The sequence below is a fragment of the Pelodiscus sinensis genome, chromosome 6, assembly GCF_052426305.1.
Source record: "Pelodiscus sinensis isolate ZL-2025 chromosome 6, ASM5242630v1, whole genome shotgun sequence".
NCBI classification, from domain to species: domain Eukaryota; kingdom Metazoa; phylum Chordata; order Testudines; family Trionychidae; genus Pelodiscus; species Pelodiscus sinensis.
The window spans coordinates 113,403,270-113,417,633 of NC_143057.1; the positions used below are offsets into that span (position 1 = coordinate 113,403,270).

Here is a 14,364-nt window from a genome sequence, read left to right on the forward strand (position 1 = left end):
GGCCAAAAACATAGATTGCTGTGGAAAGTAGCAGCCATCCCAGCCCAGAAGCCCCTTCACCTCTAAGTGCCTTTCTGTTCCCATTGGCCAAGAACAGAAAGCCACAGCCACTAGTAGCTGTGGATAACACACAGTACCACCAGCTCATTAAAAAAAAAAAAAAAAAAAAAAAAAAAAAAAAAAGAGAGACGACCCAGACCCAGACCCAGGTTCAGGAAAGGGTCTAAGGACAGCATGATGGAGAGATGAATTAATCAAACCACCAGGTACAGGGTGATATCCAAGTAGTGTCAAAGGGCAGTAAACTGACAACGTCAGAGGGTGGCAACCTGACATGTAAGTTGTTAGTATCTGTATATATTGTGGTTTCTTTGGGGAGGGCGGAGGGGGAGGGGGAGAAAGAGACAGTCTTTGGATGACCTAAGGGGCAATGGAAATTTTCCATTGAGTCATTCCATTGTTATGAATTGTATATGTATTGTGGTTCAGTAGAGAGTCTACTGACAACTATTACTGAGCTTCGCTTAACAATAACCTAGCCTGGCATCTTCAATCCTTATCCAATTTGTGGTCTTTGGGGGCTCTCTGAGTCTGTGGTGGAGAATAAGTGCACATGTCAACATGGGACACACAACTGAGCACACTTCTGGTTATCATCATCATCAACAATCATCCATCAGAGCCAGAGACCTGTGAGGACACTGCAGCAGTACATCCTGACCCCCTCCTGACTAACTACACCTGCAGATCAGATTATCCTGTTGGGCTGCAGATTGCCCACTACAGCTCTTCAGGGTACTCTCCTATCTAACCTTTTCAGAGAAAAGTTGTGTCTCGTCACATGGAAGTGTTTCCATGTTTCTGATCATTGGTGTCCAATTCAAACTCCGTTTCCTTTTTGAGATGAGTGAACAGAATGGAATACAGTTCTGTGATGTGGAGTCACACAGCTCATTTATGTATAGTTTCAGTACTGCTTTCATCTCATTCTTTATTCATGCTAGGATTGTGCATCAGCCATCAAACAGCAAAAGAAAGCAGCAGTTCCCACTGAGGGTATGTTTACACTACAGAGTTCTGTCAGAAAAACAGCCATTTTCCCAACAAGACTGGAGAAACGTCCACACTGCAATTGCATTCTTCCACAAGAAAATTGAAAGAACTGTGGATTTTTTCCAGCATTGGTAATCCTCATTCTATGAGGAAAAAGCCTTTTTGTGAAAGAACTCTTTTGCAAAAAGGCGTGTGTGGACGTGGAAGAGGGAGTTCTTTCGGAAGAAGAGGAAAAGCACAGGTGCTCTGGTGGCCATTCCGTTCATAGCAATCACAGCTTACATGCAAGAGCATGTCCAGTCAGTGTGGATGCTCTCTTTTGAAAAAGCAGACTGCTTTTTCGATACACTTTTGCAGTGTGGATGCAAAAAAGATCTCTTCCGGAAAAAGTTTCTTCCAAAGAAGCTTGTAGTCTAGACGTAACCTGAGTGGCCACCCAAGATTAACAGCTCACTTTTGAGTTGCTATCGTCCATTTGGAATGCAGCAACATAAACGAATAGTTCAAATTATCCCTTTCAGTGCATTTCATAACATGTCATTCCACTTGCTGCTGAATCAATTAAACAGTGCCACCCTATTATGGAATATTCGGTAACACTACTCTTGGCATTTTGCTATAATTCAAGAATACTATTCATTCTGCCAGTCACAAGTGAGATCCAGGACGGTCACAAGTGAGACCTGTCACTCTGGCCATTTAGTTTCCTTAATAGCCTCTTTGAAGGGTCTTTGTCAAAAGGCATTTTGAAAAAAAAAAAGTTTCAGTTCAACTGGTTCTTCACTGCTTTGTGGACAAATGTAGAATCTTTATAGATATGAGACAGTTTCTTTACAGAAGCCAGGCTGCATTGCATTAGGTTCTAGAGATTTTACAATTCTACTGCTTTTGATTAGTGTCAACCAGTTTCACTGGTTGTATAGTAAGCAATACTGATCCTAAATATGAACAATGCTTTAAAAAATAAAATCAAGTACAACATTCACTATTTGTCAGTCCTTTTGAAATCACCACTAATGCCAGGGAGAGATTGCCTGTTTAAGTTCACACCTTAGCCTCCTCATCCTTAAATGCCAACCTAGAATTCAGAAAAATGCCTCTTAGTTCTTGTTAGGCAAAGCAAAAGTCAAAGTCATCCATTTGCTCCAGTGACTTCTCTTTTGATCCCTCAAATCTTTGTTACAACCTCACGGATCTCCCCCAAATACTCTTATGCAAGTGAATGTAGTTACTTTATTTATTAAACTATTAAGAACAATTCTTAGGTTTTCTACTTCTGATATCTAAATATGAATATTTTGGCTGAATGCTTGTGGTAGCCTCAGCTTTTCTTGGCACAGATTCCTATTACATTAAACCCTTGTCCTAGCAAATAAGATTGGTGAGGGGTAGAGGAGAATGATGCTTTTTTTTAAACTCTATAAATTTAATGAGCTAAGCTCATAAAATAAACACTAGTTCTAATAGGTAATTCAAACATAAGAGTAAGTTTTGTTAGATGTTCATACGATGAATCCCCATATATCTAAACAAATTGTAATTAGAAGAGGGTATTTGTTGTATCAGGCATTGCTCATTTTAAAAGTGTACAGGGCAGGATTTGGAATTGTATACTACAGAAGGAGGAGTTGAGATCATCAGTGCATTACTCTGTCTACTGAAAATCCTCTGCTTGTAAGGTCTTGTGGCCAGTAGATGCAGACATGATAGAGCATGTTACCAGTCTCTAGCCAGGCAGACCTTCGTATACTCTAAAACTCACCGTAATTTGTCTCAGTACTGACCAGCTGAATTAGAATGTAGCTCTATAGTAATTATATTTTGCTTAAGGATCAATACCGTATAACATTTTCACCTTCTACACTATCAAACTTGTCACACTTTGAAACACATGGCCCACTAATTTCACAGTATGGCAAGGTGGACAGCACTGAAGATTTGCATGCCAGAGTAATTTCTATAGAGATTTGCAAATATGCTAATCAATTTAACTGGTTCCCCAAAATTCAAAGCTCCATGCTTGCAATTTAGGTTAATAAAGCCAAATTACATTGACAGAGATTAGCTAAAATGATTTTCTATCACAAAGTCACTTACCCATATTTATCTGCAAGGTCTCTTGCTTGTCTCTCATTGACTTCCCTCTGATCTGATAAGTCAGCCTTGTTACCAAGTAATACTATATCAGGATTCTCACAATATGCATTGGCTTGCAGTTGACCTTAAAAAAAAAAAAAAAAAAAAAGACAAACCTAGGGGTTAAGGGCATTTCAATACTTTTAAGGGCCAATATTGGGAAGACCAATTTTTTTGTACCATATGGACTTTTCATAATGCATTGGCTCATTAAAATGATTTTTCTATAGAGGAAAATGGAACAGATGCAATTAGGAATTTATTTCCAGTAAATTATTTATTTTCCCTCCATACAACCTAGCAAGAGGTGTTTACATATAGAGCTTCAGTCTATGAGTAGATATTAGTACAATTTTGCTTATTCAAAGAAACCCATTAGGAGATCATAGAAATAAAGGCAAATCCAAATGCTTTTTGCAAGCAATTGTTTAGATATTTGAAGCCTAATCTTCACTTGGGATAGAACTACGTAGATTCACTGAATCAGTGGAGCTAGGCAATTTTATTCCAGGTGTTTTAAACAAAATATTTAAGTAATTTCCTTATGCTTACCCCAATTTTGAGCTAAGAAGTGATGAGAAGTGCAGAAGACATACGAATGTGGAAGAATTTCAGAGGAGGGGTGATGCAAAGGAATAAATGAAGTAGCTAGAGTCTAATGCATTAACATTTTAGTAACCAACAGTGAAATCAAGTCGGAGCATGGCTTTTGTTATTTCTGTTAAATAAAGCTTTAGCTTGCTGCGAAGGGATTTATCTGTATTCCCACGTTGCCCTGTACAGTGTTCTTCTTGTACTGGCTTGTTTGTATACTCCCAACGAAACACTTCTGCTTGTTAATCTGAAGAAGTGGGTTGTGTCCACGAAAGCTCATGATACCATCTACATTTTTTGTTAGTCTCCAAGGTGCTAAAAGACTATTTGTTGTTTAAGTTTAAGCAGAAGTTTGTTAGCCAACTAACAGCAAGTCCTAATTATGGAGAATCTGAAATGAAATCTAGTTATCTTTTGTATGTTGTTTTTTTCTTCAGTATAATAGCTTATCCACAGTGTACCGGACAAGAATAAGTATACACCCTGATTTTAACAGTTATTTTAAATCATGATGATTCATGCTAGCAATTTCATTTTAACCCTCTCTTCAGGTTACTTCACATGTTTCTGCATCAGATATTCTTGCCTTGCAAAAAAGCCCTTCAATTCAATGTCTAAATCCTGGTCTTTCTGAAGTCAGAGGTCAACTGGCAGAAGATGCAAGAAGTAACCATATTCAAAATACAGAATTAAGTGGCAGGTTTATTGTTAAGATTCAGAATAAATATAGTCAATCGTTAGGAGTTATAAACATGCACTGCACTAACACTGCCTTTCAGAAGCCTCAAACTTCAACATTATTAAAACTTCCAAGAATATCCCATTTTAGGGATGGGGGGGGGGGAAAAAAATGAAGCACCAAAGTTCAATGGCATGATCATGGTCACAACTAAAACAATATCTCTTGGAACAGAAGCCTGAACTCCTTTACAGTATATCTACACAGCAGCATTATTCTGAAATAACAGTGCGCATCTACACTGTAGGCCTTTATTTCTAAATAATGCTGAAATAATGTCGAGTTTGAGGACTTCTTCTCTGACTCATGGTAACCATCATTTCATGAGGAGTAAGGGATGTCAAAGGAAGTGTGTTTTCCCTTGGACTTCCTGCAGTGTAGGCCGCACCAAAAGCCAAGTTAAGCTATTTCAACTTAAGCTATGCAATTGACATAGCTGAAGTTGTGTAGCTTAATTCAACTTTAGCCCTGCTGTGTAGACATGTCCTTAGTGTCACCTCTCCGAAATTTATTCTAGTCAGCATACACTGCTGCCTCTTGGATGCTGATGGAACTAGATTTCTTAATAGGTTACGCCAAATGCAAAGCAAAAGACTATTGAAGTATCTTTCTTTTATTTGGCAGACTGTCTTTAAAAGCCTGATTAACCTTAGGCACAGTACAGTATCAAAGACAGATAAATACCCGAAGATAAAAATACAAGTAATAAAATCAGGATAATGCAACACAGCCCAAATAGTGATCATCAAAATGTAACCATCCATGATCAGTACATAAGCACGTATATACTTTGACTGATTTTGTTTTACAATCCCCAAAACTGACCACCACAAACCCCTCCATATAAACACCAACCCAACCTAGAAAAGGCTAGAGGGATAAAAGGCTAGAGGGATAAAAAGTATTTTGCAGAAGGCTCTGAACGTTAACAAGTCCATGTACATTTTCCAGAGCTTGGACTTCAGAGCTCACCTACCCAAGCCAGGTGGTTCATGATCCCAGGGGCTTGGGTAGGTGTGACTTGAAAACAGAGGACTAGTGTTTGAAATGTATATAAAGGGGACAATATGCAGTAACCTCGAGAATACAAAAAGCTTCTAGCTATCAGATACATGCAAGCTGTTTTCTTTTACTTACTCATCCAGTTTCTGACATTTAAGAAGCTCTGTTGACTGGTGAGATCAAACATTAATAAAAAGCCCATGGCATCTCTGAAAAATGCTGTGGTAAGACTTCGAAATCTGAAGGAACAAATAAGCAGTTCTGTTAACAGACGGACCTCTGAAATTACTAGGTAATCATTTTCTAATGCAAGTGTATTGAAGGGGGGGAAAAAAAAAAAAGTAGTAATACTTCAAGAGACCAAAAAAAAAAAAAAAAAGAACCACCCCAAACAAAAAAACCCACACCACGCATTTTACCAAATCTCTTTTGCAAGAGACCATTTAGAAAATATATATATCAAACCCAGACAAGTAGCCCAGTTTATCAACCAAATGTTCTCATAATGGTCAAAAAGCCTGTGGCATCCTTTTGGCTAGATTCAGTATAGCCATCATGAGTTATTTATCAAAACAGAATTCATGTAATTTACCAGAGGATGCCTAGATGTTCAAGAATGTATGTGGTCAATGACAACTCCATTAATTCAAATTCTCTGTCCTTTGGACTAGCCTAAAAATTAGTATGTTGCTTATTTAATCACGATACAGATGCACTGAGTGCACCCCTAATCATTGGGGCAGAAATCATTCAAATAATGACCACAGGAAGAGAATATTGCAAGGAAACTGTTACATGATGGGTAACCACCACCTAATATGATGGATATGAAAAAATTCTCTGGCCATTTAATCACTGTTTAGAAAAAAGACCTTAGTTGAGAGGTGGGCTAGTTTCATCTAGCGAGGCCTTGATTTATCTGTAGTTTACAAGCTGAGCTCAAACTGATGTTAGACTGTATTCACAAATGACATTTTGCAGGTTCTCCACAAAGCAATGGACCCAGAAGTCAAAACACAGCCTCAATTTTCTGGCACAGAACTACAAGCCAGTTTCTTAATGAGAAATACTTTCATACAGAGCTAGAGAACTACAAAATGGAGTTCAATGCTCTGTCTTGTGTACATGAGGATTTACCACCACAAAAGCCACCACATAATCCGGCACATCTGTCAGTAGCAGATGTGGTAGATAAGATACCCAAGAGCACATGCCTCAAAATTAAAACGAACTGCAGCTACAGAAGCAACCACATTCTTGTCATTGGAAAGCCTCACAAGTTCTCTTTTGAAGAATTTTTATACGGGATGGCTAAATGTAGCTATCAAAGAGATAATGGGATAGACTCAAACAAAAATAGGTGTTTTAGTAGATGAATATTAATATAGCACCATAGTAAGTATGTTCACTGTATACAAAAAACACAAAACCAGAACCTCTATCTTGAGGGATTTATAATTTAGACAACACAGACTGGATGGGTGTGTGGCAGAGTGCTTGAGCTATGATACGAGTCCAGTTCCTTGTTTGCCAGACATTTATGGACTTCGCTCAGGGATGACTAGGATATACAGAGCCTGTGTCTTCAGGAAGACTTGAAATAGGAGCATGGAATCATGGTGGTTCAAGCCAAAATTAGTCTTTCCAGGCACACAGAAGCCACACAAAAAGGTGACAAAAAAGGCACAGACAATGCAGCTGCTCTTGTTTACTACTGGTCTGATTTTGTTCTCTTCTCCTCTCCACTCCATTTTGCAGTAAGCATTTTTTCCTGCAATGCTTTCATATTCCCGTTAATGAACTTAGACTGCTGTTTCCCAGCTCAGTGTCTCAACACTATTTCCTGCTATAAGACAGATTTCTCCCCTCCCCCAACGCACACATTTCTGTGTGTTGGCACAGTCAGTATTTACTCAAGAATAAGTCCAACCATATACTGTATGCTAGCAAACCACCACGAACTTTACTGCTGCTCTAGTACAATACAAAAGAAATTTATTCAGTATGATCACAGCAAAGCAGCAACAATTTAAAAGCATCCTTCCTGAGCATGTGGTAAGTTTTTACTTGCTGTGACAACCAAAGTCTGTATAAGAAGGTCAGTGATTTTCCCTAACTCACTTGAATAGGAGGTTTAAATTTTAGAAAGTTGCACTGGATTCTGAATAACTGCATATGAGATACTGAAGTCTTTGCATTACCTTTCCTGCCCAGCGGTGTCCCAGAGCTGTAGATGAACCTTAAAGGCTTTTCCTGAAGATCCATTTGGTCCTCTGCTATTGTATATCTAACAAATACAGAGCAGAATCAGAAGACTGCTTTTTTATTGACTATACAGTCTTTTGCTTAGCTTATGAATGTCTTTACCATTGCTAAAAATTTCACACAGTGCTGAACTGAAAACACATTCAAGAACAAAAACAGAGAATAAGTTGGGATGTTATCAACAATAGCTTATTCCTGCTCCAGAAATTCACATTCACTAATATTCTACTTCAAAGGGCCTCTGGCAAACAATATTTCAAAACCCAAGACAATACTGTCTTCTGAAGAGGACTGGTGCGTATTTAATACTCTTATTTAGACACTGATTCTGCTCATCTCAGTATATGAAAGTGCTGAAATGACCATCTCAATTTAATTTGTGTGTTCTTGTGAACAGTTACAACAGGTTGGCGAAATGAACCTTGCTACTCAAAGAAACAGGCATTTAAAAAAAATAGTGTTAGACAGTTATTGGCTATGTTTATTAAGTGGCACTACAAAGTATTTTGCACATAGAAAGCATTGTGCCCCTTTGCCACATCTGTTTTCAATGGTCACTACATTTATTTTCAATTAAGTGATACAACAAGAGACATTAAGGCAAGCACATAAGGTCTATTTCTGTTGTCTAGGGTAGCTTTACTGATTCAGCATCAGAATGTTCAGAAACAGTGTCTGCAAAGTCATTTTTATATAGCCTTTGAGTTAAAATATATGCATGCACAACCAATAAAACAATTTGCATGTAGTCCTTTATCATATGGCACTTATTTCCTTCATGGTAGGTAACCATGTTGATGATTATCGTACAAAAACCTAACTAGAACCCTATGCATCAACCCACACCATCAAGTTCTTCAGAACAGATTATGTGCTTAGTGACATATTTGTAAGTCATGGAGGGCAGCAAGATTGACAACACGACACCGAGGGCAGAATATAGCCACCAAAACTGCCATTACTGGTGATTATACCTGAAAAACAATTAGTACAACGTGGCTTGTCACTAAATCCAGCTTAAGTTTGTAGGTTCAGCAGGTAAAGAAGAGCCAAGACACTAAAACAATCGCTTGTAAGCAATCACATTGTATGTAGATGTAGCCACACAGACATGGAACCTACAGTGCCATTTTATTTCTACAAATTGGCTTTAAGACTAGAACTACACATAAATGACACATTACATTTAACTTTTTAGTAAGTGCCTCACTGAAAAAGGATTCGGTCAGACAGACCTAAAAAGGAAGACTCTGAAGGCCAATAAGACTCCAACTGGGGCACAACTTTCCCATCCCAAACAAAATAAACTTCAGTTTCCATGTCAGGATAAGCCTATTAGAATTTGGAGTTAAGCTTTCGGGAAGCCCTTTTGAATGAGTTCTCTATATGTATGCCAAGCCATATGTTCAGGGGATGAGCAATCACGAATAGTGAGTGGACCACAAGTGGCCCTCCATCTCAGTGGGTTGCCTCTGAAGCCTTGTGGCCCCCATGTCTGAATTCCCTCACTTGCTCCTCCCCCTTTTATTCGAAACAGTTGACTCTTAGCATTCCAGCTCTTGGAGGAAGAGGGAGGAGCAGGGATGGAGCGTAAGTCAGGCGATTCATGCGCTTTGAGAGATGGTGGAAGGGAGGCATAGGAAGTGCAGAGTTCTGGTGCCCCAGTGCAAAAGAGGCGTGTGGGAAAAGCAGGAAGCCAGGAGGTTGCAGGTGGAGCTCCAGTGGGCTGGACCGCAAGTTACCCATCGCTCTAGTTTGAAATGGAATTCAGGATGCCCCATGGCCTGTTATACAGGTTAGACTAGATGTCACAGTGATCCATTTTGATCTTAACATGAAGGTTAATTTACTGTAAAAGAAAATGTGCAAAAATGGCAGCTTATTTCAGAGATCTGTGTCATCTGTGTGTTCAGAATAATAATTTCTGCTTATTTCACCAGCCCAGATAAATAAGCGCTTTACTCTGGTTGGCGCTGTAAAGCTAACAAAACTCTGGGAGAATGAAGTGTAATACTTCAGCTTTCACTGTGGACGTATTGATCGAGGACTGTCTATGCACAAACTTGCACTGAAATAAAATAATGAGTTACTTCTGTGCATATTTGTATGTAGATATACACATGATCAGAATTTGATACTCTTATTCTTCTTGCATAGTAGCTTACTCCATAGTGGGACTCATTCTGGATAGTACCTTATGCCACAAGGAATAAGGGATCAATATATGATTGAAGTGCACAAATAAGAACGAACCCAATTTTATTGTGTACTGCCAACAGTTAGCAATGGTAGCTTTTTATTTATCAGTGGATGTCAACAAATATGGAACTTCAAAACACACTAAACTAGCTGCAAACCACAGTGAGGCTGGTCAGTTTTAATAGCCTCTTTAATTAACAGTTCTAATTCGTTTAAAAACTGAATTTACAGATTTAGTAATAGGCAATAAGCAGGAGTTGGAGGTTTTTTTTGTTTTTTTAAATAAATACATCACCCAGTAAGCCACAGAGTTTTTTGCTTGTATACAAAAGGGCTTTTATTTTGTGGCCTCAATACTCTTAAAAGGAGGACAATCATTTGTGAGATTGCAACCGCAATATGCCTTCTCATAGGAAGCATACATTTATCTTTCTTCTTCTAAAATTCCTAGGATTGCCTCCTTAATACTTTTAGCATTGCAAATTTTAAAGAATGTACCTCCCTGGTTTTAGCACTGACACAGACACTGATCACACACTCTTCCTTCAACTTCCCTTACTCCTTGTGAAATCAGCATTACAGAAGTTGGCGTTAGAAGCCCGTTATTTTGAAATTATTTCAAAATAACGGGCTTGCTGTGTAGATGTGCATTCTGTTATTTCAAAATAACATGAGTTATTTTAAAGTAAGTGTGCAATGTAGACACAGCAAATCAGTTGTAGAACTAGGAGTAGGGTACAGGAGTAGCGGCAGTTACACCGGGAAGGCGACTGGAGCGGTGTGTAGCCAGCGCTCCAGCCGGGGCCTCCCTGCCGTGACGTCCCCTCATGCTAACTAGAGGGTGCACTTTTCTCCCTGGTTCCGAGGGGAGGCAGTCCCAGAACCCATGAAAGGAATCAGGTTGACAGTACAGAAGATAATCATCTTATTTAATATTAAGGAATCAATATGCCCCAGTTCCAGCTAGCTCACACTGTACTATAAGAGTAGAACTGTAGCTTGAAAGGGCCACCTACAGAGATATAAGGCTGGTTCAAATCACAGCCTCATTACTAAAGTGAGTCAAGGTAGTGACTAGTTTGTGCTATAGCAGTGGTCCCCAATGCAGTGTCCGCGGGCGCCATGGCACCCGCCGAGGCACTTGTGCGCGCCCGCCAAGTGCCGGCTCTAGGCACCAGCAAACCAAGCACGTGCTTGGGGCGGCACATTGCCAGGGGTGGCATTCCGGCCAACCCTGAGGCACACTGGCCAGAGAACTCCTAGCCCTTACCACCCGACGTGGGCCTCCCTGTGGCCATCCAAGGCAATGGGAGGGGAGGGGTGCGTGCAGCAAGTCCCGCTCGTAGCCTCGCCGTGATTGGCTGAGGCACCATGTCATCACGGTTCTGGGACTGCCTCCCCTCGGAACCAGGGAGAAAAGTGCACCCTCTAGTTGGCATGAGGGGATGTCACGGCAGGGAGGCCCCGGCTGGAGCGCTGGCTACGCACCGCTCCAGTCGCCTTCTCGGTGTAACTGCCGCTATCCAGCACCCAGCGGCAGCGGAGCGGGAAATGCCTGAGGGAGCTTCCCATCCATGAAGCAGACTCTGGCACCCGGGGATAGTTCGCGCTCCTCTGACTGGCACCAGCCAGTGCAGCCCAACGTGCAAGGGGGTGCACCATGGGCTTTGAGAACAGCAGCGGCGCCGGAGCGCTACAGCCCTGGTGGGCAAGCCGCTCTCTGTGGACTGTGCGGGGCAGGTTGCACAGAAGGATCTAGAGCCGTGAAAGGGGCTGCCTGGGTCACTGCAGCCAGGGACCACGCTACGAGCCAGGTGCCTTTGGTCAACGCGCCGCCTGCCTTGCGCTTACTGGTGACCCCTCTAGCCGGAGCGGGCACCCTTGGCCAAGGAGTTTGCAGAAGTGGGAGGGGAGGGGGGAGAGGGGGAGGAGTTCACATTGGCAAATAGAGGGCGACTCTCTCCCCCTTTTCTCTACTTCAGTGCTGGTCACAGAGGGAGGAGAGAGCTGCAGCCTTGGTGGAGCCAGGCAGAAGGAAGGCCCTGCCCAGGCCAGGATGATTCAAGCAGAGGTGCCTAGGCTAGGGGGAGGGGAGAGCTACTTTTCAGCCCAATCTGGTTGGTCTGACACCGAGGAACTGCTGGAGGGGGCCTCGCCTGCCCCGGCTCAGAGATTTGAAGGGGGGGGGTGGAGAGGGGGAAGGGAGAGAGGTGTCCCTGGCCTTGCCCTTTATGTTTCCCAGCTGTGTCTGCGCGCATCCCCAGGGGGACCCATGCCACTTTCACCCCTCCCTCATGGTGTGCCAACGTTTCCGCAAGTGCTGGGGGGGTGGGCACATGAGGGTTTCTAGCTTGAGTCCGGTCAAACTTAAGAGAAGTAGTCTCAACAAACCTTAAACCTTTCAGTAAGAGGAATTGTATATATTTATATAAAGCATGATCTCAGCCCTGTTGCAAACAGGAAAAAGCACAGACATGGAAGATTTGAGAAACTTACCACACGTTTTTCCCGAAAGTCTATTCCTACTGTTGTGATGAATTTTGGGTTAAATTTGTTGTCCGTGTATCTGTAAAGGAATGTTGTCTTCCCAACCCCAGAATCCCCCAGGGCCAGGAGTTTGATCAGATAATCATAGTCCCCATCAGTCATAGTGCTGATCTTTATGAACCTGCAGAGAGAGGAACAACTGGTTTAAAAATGATGAACACCAAAACAGACAGACTGAGTCTGACCAATGAGCCAACTACCCCAGTATCTGGTCTCTGACAGGAGGTCAATGCCAAATTCTTCAGAGGGAATGAACAGAATAGGGCAATTTTGACTGATCCATCCTCTGTCATCTAGTCCCACCTTCTAACAGTCAGAAGAATTAGAGACTTATAGAACATGGGGCTGTATCCCTGACCATCTTGGCCAATTGCCACTGATGGACCTCTCTATGAAGCTGGCTAATTCTTTAAGACCAAAAGTATAACTGGATTCAGTCAAATATGCCAACAATTCAATTTAAAACAATTTTTGTTCATTTGACTGAATTAATTGCTATTGTCTGTACTCAAGATTGTCTGCTTAAAAAGTTTACAATGGAAGAGAATAGACCAAGGAAGAATGCTTTACTTTTAAGATTTGTTTTAGCTCATGTAACATGAGAACTCAAATGCTAGTTTCAAAGCTTTAGGCATGGCCAAGTCTGGTCTAATTGGTAAGTCTTGTGAGTTGATAGAGGCTGGAATAAAGATTTCAATTATACTTTCAAACACCTCAATAGTCAGAATTTAAGGCCAAAAGGACTACCAGAGCTAGTCTGAGCTCCTGAACATTACAGACTGCTACTCTTACCTACCACCCACCCACTAAACTCAACCACCAAAATATCACAGCCCACAAGAGACTAAACTGTTAAGTGCCAGAGAGAGAGAGAGAGAGAGAGAGAGTGAATAGGGGGCACCAGAAGGTACCCCAGGATCACACCAAAACTCCAGGACATAACCTACTCATCATTTTATTGTGATTTTTTAAAAAGAGAAACTAATGCAGATGTAGTTGCATGTTCTTTAAGTTCCTGTAATTCCATAGACTATAGTAATCCTAGTAATTAATTGTTCACAATGAAGAAACTTCCATCTGCTAAGATCTTCACTGTTTAAAAGTCAACACTGTAGTAAAGTGAAACTCACATTGTAAGTCTTTTCCACCGGATATAGAATATATTTGGGAAACAGGAAAAATGGCACTGATGATTTGTTGTTATGGCGTAGGTTTTACAGGGTATAATGAAACATTCCTGTGGATTGTGGAATTATTCCAACAAATGGCTTTGTAACCTCATCTGTAGTGTACAAGTTGTATAGCCTGTTCTACAGATGCTTCAGGGGAGAGTGTGTGGGGCAATCCATCTTAGTTTAAAAAACTAATTTACCTTCATGTTCCAATATGGAAAAAGAAAGTATTTTTTTCAAGAGTAAAAGGAAACAGTCAACAGGAAAGACTCCATCTCTGATTTCAACTGACACACTCAGTATTAGACTTACATACATGGTGGTATATTTTGCTACTCCACGATTAAAGTTTTCCTAAAATAAGTTTGAGTAAATGGCTGATTATAAGAACAGGTCTAAAGCCAAGGTTAGTATTTGGCATGGTTAGATGGACAAAGTCTCAGGTGGATTTACAATAGTACCTATTAGAGGTGGGTTTTTAAGTTTAAAAACATAGATTAGATCAACCAAGTGTTGCTTGGAATTGCACTGAATTCACCAAATAGTTTTGGCTGATTTAAAAAAAAAAAAAAAAAAAAAAAAAAAAAAAAGAGGAATTAAAAAGTGTCAAAATATTTCATTTCAAAGTGACATTCTAGTTTGGAATTTGGCCAACCT

At 40.8% G+C, this 14,364-nt stretch overlaps 1 protein-coding gene across 4 annotated transcripts in view; it reads right to left on the reverse strand.

The window, feature by feature from the left end:
* The window catches only part of RAB27B (RAB27B, member RAS oncogene family), a 179,216-nt gene that overhangs the window by 10,509 nt on the left and 154,343 nt on the right, over positions 1–14,364 (reverse strand). For all 4 annotated transcript variants that reach the window (XM_075932644.2, XM_006116597.5, XM_006116598.5 and 1 more), the window contains 4 exons: positions 12,485–12,656; positions 7,726–7,811; positions 5,660–5,763; positions 3,151–3,274 (listed from right to left, as the gene is read on the reverse strand). In XM_075932644.2, coding sequence (XP_075788759.1) covers positions 3,151–3,274; positions 5,660–5,763; positions 7,726–7,811; positions 12,485–12,637 — 467 coding nt within the window. In that variant the 5' untranslated portion in view covers positions 12,638–12,656. The remainder of the gene's footprint in view (positions 1–3,150; positions 3,275–5,659; positions 5,764–7,725; positions 7,812–12,484; positions 12,657–14,364) is intronic.